The sequence below is a fragment of the Penaeus monodon genome, chromosome 11 (genome assembly GCF_015228065.2).
Source record: "Penaeus monodon isolate SGIC_2016 chromosome 11, NSTDA_Pmon_1, whole genome shotgun sequence".
In the NCBI taxonomy this organism is placed as follows: domain Eukaryota; kingdom Metazoa; phylum Arthropoda; class Malacostraca; order Decapoda; family Penaeidae; genus Penaeus; species Penaeus monodon.
The window spans coordinates 50,762,405-50,767,404 of NC_051396.1; the positions used below are offsets into that span (position 1 = coordinate 50,762,405).

Consider the following 5,000-nt stretch of genomic DNA (forward strand, 5'->3'; position numbering starts at 1 on the left):
AGACGGAAAATAATCATGTCACCTTCTCTTGTACCATAATTTACATTGTGCAAGATTATAGGAAATTTATATCTAACCTTTCATCTGACAGGATTTCTCACTATGTCAAATTAAGTCAAGACCTCTAATCTTTTCAAGTTTCACTCTCAAAGTTTCCACAATACCTAAGACTTTGATCTTAATCATAACATGTTTTCTACCAACAGTACATGAAGTTTTTGAGAATGTAGCCGAGAAATATGATGTAATGAATGACCTCATGTCTGGCGGAATTCATCGGATATGGAAAGACCTATTTATCGCCCGCATAAACCCGAGGCCAAATACCAAACTCTTAGATGTCGCAGGTGGAACAGGTGGGTGGATTATTAACGAGACTCTTGATTTTCTTTAATCTTTCAAAACAGTCTCAGTTTAAGAGTCTTCCTGATTCTAATAGAATTACTTTATATGTTTACTGTTGGATATGACTCATTATTTCTTTTAAGTTACTAAAATTAATACTTCTTTGCATCTTCAATCAAGGAGACATTGCCTTCCGCTTTATCAAACACATCGAACAGGCTAAGAGAGGGAGCACAGTTGCACCGAGTGATGTTAGCGAGTCAAACCCTGGAGAGAAAGATAGCCAAAGATTGCCATATGAGGTATGTTCATGTTTGGTAATACAAGTATACTCTATAATCAATTATTAATAATGCTTCTTTTCTTTACCTTTCTCTTTCTCATTTTTTTTTTTTTTCTCTGCGCTTATTCATTATCTCTCTTTCTCTCTCTTTCTCTCTGTCTCTCTCTGTCTTCTCTTTCTCTCTGTCTCTCTCTTTCTCTCTGTCTCTCTGTCTCTCTGTCTCTCTGTCTCTCTCTTTCTCTCTCTCTGTCTCTCTGTCTTCTCTCTCTCTCTCCTTCTCTTCTCTCTCTCTCTCTCTCTCTCTCTCTCTCTCCTCTCCTCTCTCTCTCTCTCTCTCTCTCTCTCTCTCTCTCTCTCTCTCTCTCTCTCTCTCTTCCTCTCTCCTTCTCTCTCCATCTCTATTCTCCTTCTCTATTGTTCTCTATTCTCCTTCTCTCTTTTTCTCTTTCTCTCTCTCCTCTCCTCTCTTCTCTCTTCCATCACATTTATTTTCTCTTTCTCTCTCAGTTTCTTTTTTCTGTTTTCTTTCCCCTACAACTCTCTCTTCTCTCTTCTCTCTCTCTTTTCCTATCTTTCTTTCTCTGTTTTTCTTTTTCTCCCATCCTTCCTCTCTCCCTCATTTTACCCTTCTCTAAAGAGGCTTACTTAGCCTCTGACCCAAATTATCTGCAAACACTTTCACCCTTCAGGTTGTTGTTTGTGACATAAGTCAGGGGATGCTGGATGTCGGACAGAAGCGAGCAGCAGCATTGGGATATTCTGGACTCTCCTGGATCTGTGGAGATGCCCAAAAGCTCCCATTCCCCAGTGATCACTTTGACTGCTACACCATAGCCTTTGGAATAAGAAACGTTGTGGATCTGGAAAAGGTGTGTATTTATGAACGCAAGTTTTTTTTTTTTTTTCTAAGTAAGACATACAAATTTTCTTCTTTATTGGAAAATTTTTTTTTGTATAAATGTATATTTAGATGTTATTTAATTGCATATTTTAGATGTAGATCCTTCTGTTATATAATGATGATTAAAAGTTATCTGTAATGAAATTATTTTGTGATGAGCATTAGCAGCATTTTAACATGCACTAAACTTCAGACTTTTTTTTTAACTAATGCAGAACATGTATCTGACATGATGAAATTCAGTATTTATCATCACTAGAATTTCATTTAACAGAAACAAGAATTAATACAAAATACATTCTTAAGCTGTTATTTCAATACGCTTTCCCCCCTTTTCTTGTCTCCTTGTGCATTTCTTTTATTTTTAATACTTTTACAACAGAGGAATACTTAAAACATTCACCAACAGGCTCTGAGTGAAGCCTACCGGGTGCTGAAGCCTGGGGGAAGGTTCGTCTGCTTGGAGTTCAGTGAAGTTACGAATCCAGCCGTCAGATGGTAAGGAAATCAGTTTTCTTCACTCTTCTTCTTATTTTGCTTGCTCTTGTCTTCTTCTTCTTCTTTTTCTTCTTCTTCTTCTTCTTCTTCTTCTTCTTCTTCTTCTTCTTCTTCCTCTACTTCTTCTTCTTCCTCTTCTTCTGCTTCTTCTGCTTCTTCTTCTTCTTCTTCTTCTTCTTCTTCTTCTTCTTCTTCTTCTTCTTCTTCTTCTTCTTCCTCCTCTTCTCTTTCTTTTTCTACTTCTGAATATTCAAGGACTCCAGTTATTCTTAGCATATAGGGGAATGTAGCAACTTTATGGTCTATAAATCAAGTCTGTGCATCCTGATGTCTGTACATCTTTTTTTTTTTTTTTTTTACATGTCATTCACACACACACACACACACACACACACACACACACACACACACACACACACACACACACACACACACACACACACACACACACACACACACACACACACACACACACACACACACACACACACACACACACACACAAAAAGGGGGGGAGGGCGACACTAAAGTTCAAAACGACAGCACCTTATTAGTCACTCTTTTCCAGGATGTATGACCGATATTCTTTCGGTGTAATTCCCGTGATGGGGCAGGTTGTCGCAGGAGACTGGAAGAGCTACCAGTACTTGGTGGAGAGTATCCGCAAGTTCCCAGATCAAGTAAATATCTGATTGTTATTTGCGTTTTCTTCTTCTTTTTTATATTTGTCTTTCTTATAAGGGGAAGTAAAAAATGGAGAACTCTTCCTTTTTTTTGTTTTTAGTGATGTACAGATCGTGCATTAGTTCCAAGGTCTCTGTTTCTTGTTTTCTTTTCTGAAAAAAAAAAAAAAAAAAATTGATTGTGTGAATTGCAAGTTTGTGGTTGAGGTGAGTAAAAACCATATATATATCAGATGGCATATAACCCATTGTCGCCGGGGAGGGCATATAGGTATATACCATGCCCGCTGGGAATTTTATTTATTGAGGTACCGCTAATGTCGAGTATAGGTTAAAAGTTTTACCCCCAAAACATTCCTGTGTATTTGCATGCTAAATACATTCAAAAATAACCTGGCAGTAAGAAAAAATTTATATCTGTACTAAAATGCCCATTTAAAGGGATTTAAAGGGACAGGTGCAACCCACAAGTGCTCCATCGGCCTCTAAGGCAGATTGTGTATGGGCTGTTATGCTTAGATTTAAGCATAACAGCCCATACTCTGTAAAATGCTCTGTGCTCTGTAAAATGTTCTCAGAGGATGAAGTTGGCAGCATTGGTAGTTTGAAGTGCTCTGGCATCTCTGAGCTCTGAATAAATGAATTTCAGAAGTGCTGTGAATTTGAGGTGCATCATGTATCACCCACAATCTTCACCACATCCCCCTTGTTTTGAAGTTTCTTACCATTGTGAACCATGTTTCTCAAGAGAACAAAACATTATATGACACATATAAGGGGACTGTTCCAGAAGACCTTCACAGCAAAAAGAAATTAAAATGCAACTGCCTTACTGACGCCAACCACTCCACGTGTTGCTGCCTCGCCTGCCACCACTGCCTTGCTCAAAACGGAGAAAGACAACTATAAAATTTATTATCACAATATCTCAAAATGTTTTTTTACTTCCTGGAGAATTCAAGTTTTAATATATTTCATTGGACTTTGGCATGTTTCTTCAGAACAAAGAGTAGTTTTTAAAGAAATTCAACAGTAAGCTGGATGAAGTGATTTGCATGTTTTTTTCCATAACAATAAAAAAAAAACAAAAAAACTATACAGTTGTAAGGCTAACAAGTAAGAGTACACATTTTTTGTACCTGTAATATTGACTGTGCAAAGATTTGCTTAAGTTTTCCAAAAAGTCATGACAGTGGATGACATCATGCATTCAGATCGAAGATCAATCATCACAGAACATATTCTATGAATTTGATTTCATAGCTGCATATTGTTATTTTATAATGATATTTTAAATGTGCAAAATTAGCGGTACCTTAATTGCATTAATTCATAGATGTCTCCACATTTGCAAAGTCAGCAAGTTTACCGTTTTCCTTGATTTTAGATTTTAAAAAAATGTTATAGCACCAGTTATATTGTTAATTATATGATGATAATCATAATATCAATAATAATAACAGCATCAATAGTAACTGCATTAGAAAAAAACACATTTTCCTGAAAGCTCAAGGAAAGGGGAAGCATAGTGTGTCCTCTATTCTTCTTTGCTTCTTCAAAATTCCAGATTATGGAAGTTCCTTGAATGTTTTATGTTTTCATATTTTCTTTTTTTTTTAAGAAGTATTAATTAGGAAATGTGCTTTCTCATATATTCTTTTGTTTCAAAGAGGTACTTATTAGGAAATGTTTCTCTTCACATTTTCTTTTGTTTGAAAGAAGTATTTATTAGGAAATGTGCTTTCTCATTTCTCTCTCTTAGTATTATTGATGTTATTCATGTTTATTATATAAGCTTTTACAGACGTTTCCATTGCAGTGTTTTTTTTTTTTTTTTTTTTTTTTTTTTTTTTTTTTTTTTTTTTTTATCTTATCTTATCTTATCTTATCTTTATAGAATAGACTCCAAAAATAAAGTTTGTATTTTTCTTGAATTTGAAATTGTAAATAAAAACTAGCCATAGTTTTCTTTTTGTACAAGCTATTGATAACATACCTGTACACATTAATATAATATACCTGTACACAATAATATTGCTAAAGATGTCATTGTTGAGGCCTGCAATTTCCATCTTTTGCAAATCAAGTTAGTAAAGGAAAAGAAAAGGTTATTTGAACTGTAAACACTTATTTGGATTTTTAAATATTTTCCCAAAGTAACACAGACACGAGTGCGATGGAACATGTGCCATTTTCATATTTCATTTACATTTCCCATTTCAGGAGACCTTCAAAGAGATGATTGAGGATGCGGGATTCAGGAGAGTGACCTTTGAAAACTTGACCTTTG

General features: G+C 35.3%; 1 protein-coding gene across 1 annotated transcript in view; it reads left to right on the plus strand.

The window, feature by feature from the left end:
- Positions 1 to 5,000, plus strand: part of LOC119579068 (2-methoxy-6-polyprenyl-1,4-benzoquinol methylase, mitochondrial-like) — a 6,138-nt gene that overhangs the window by 980 nt on the left and 158 nt on the right. The window contains exons 2-7 of the mRNA XM_037926794.1: positions 207 to 356; positions 526 to 647; positions 1,318 to 1,497; positions 1,939 to 2,027; positions 2,596 to 2,707; positions 4,934 to 5,000. The exon at positions 4,934 to 5,000 is cut by the window's right edge and continues 158 nt beyond it. Of these exons, the coding sequence (XP_037782722.1) occupies positions 207 to 356; positions 526 to 647; positions 1,318 to 1,497; positions 1,939 to 2,027; positions 2,596 to 2,707; positions 4,934 to 5,000 (720 nt within the window). The remainder of the gene's footprint in view (positions 1 to 206; positions 357 to 525; positions 648 to 1,317; positions 1,498 to 1,938; positions 2,028 to 2,595; positions 2,708 to 4,933) is intronic.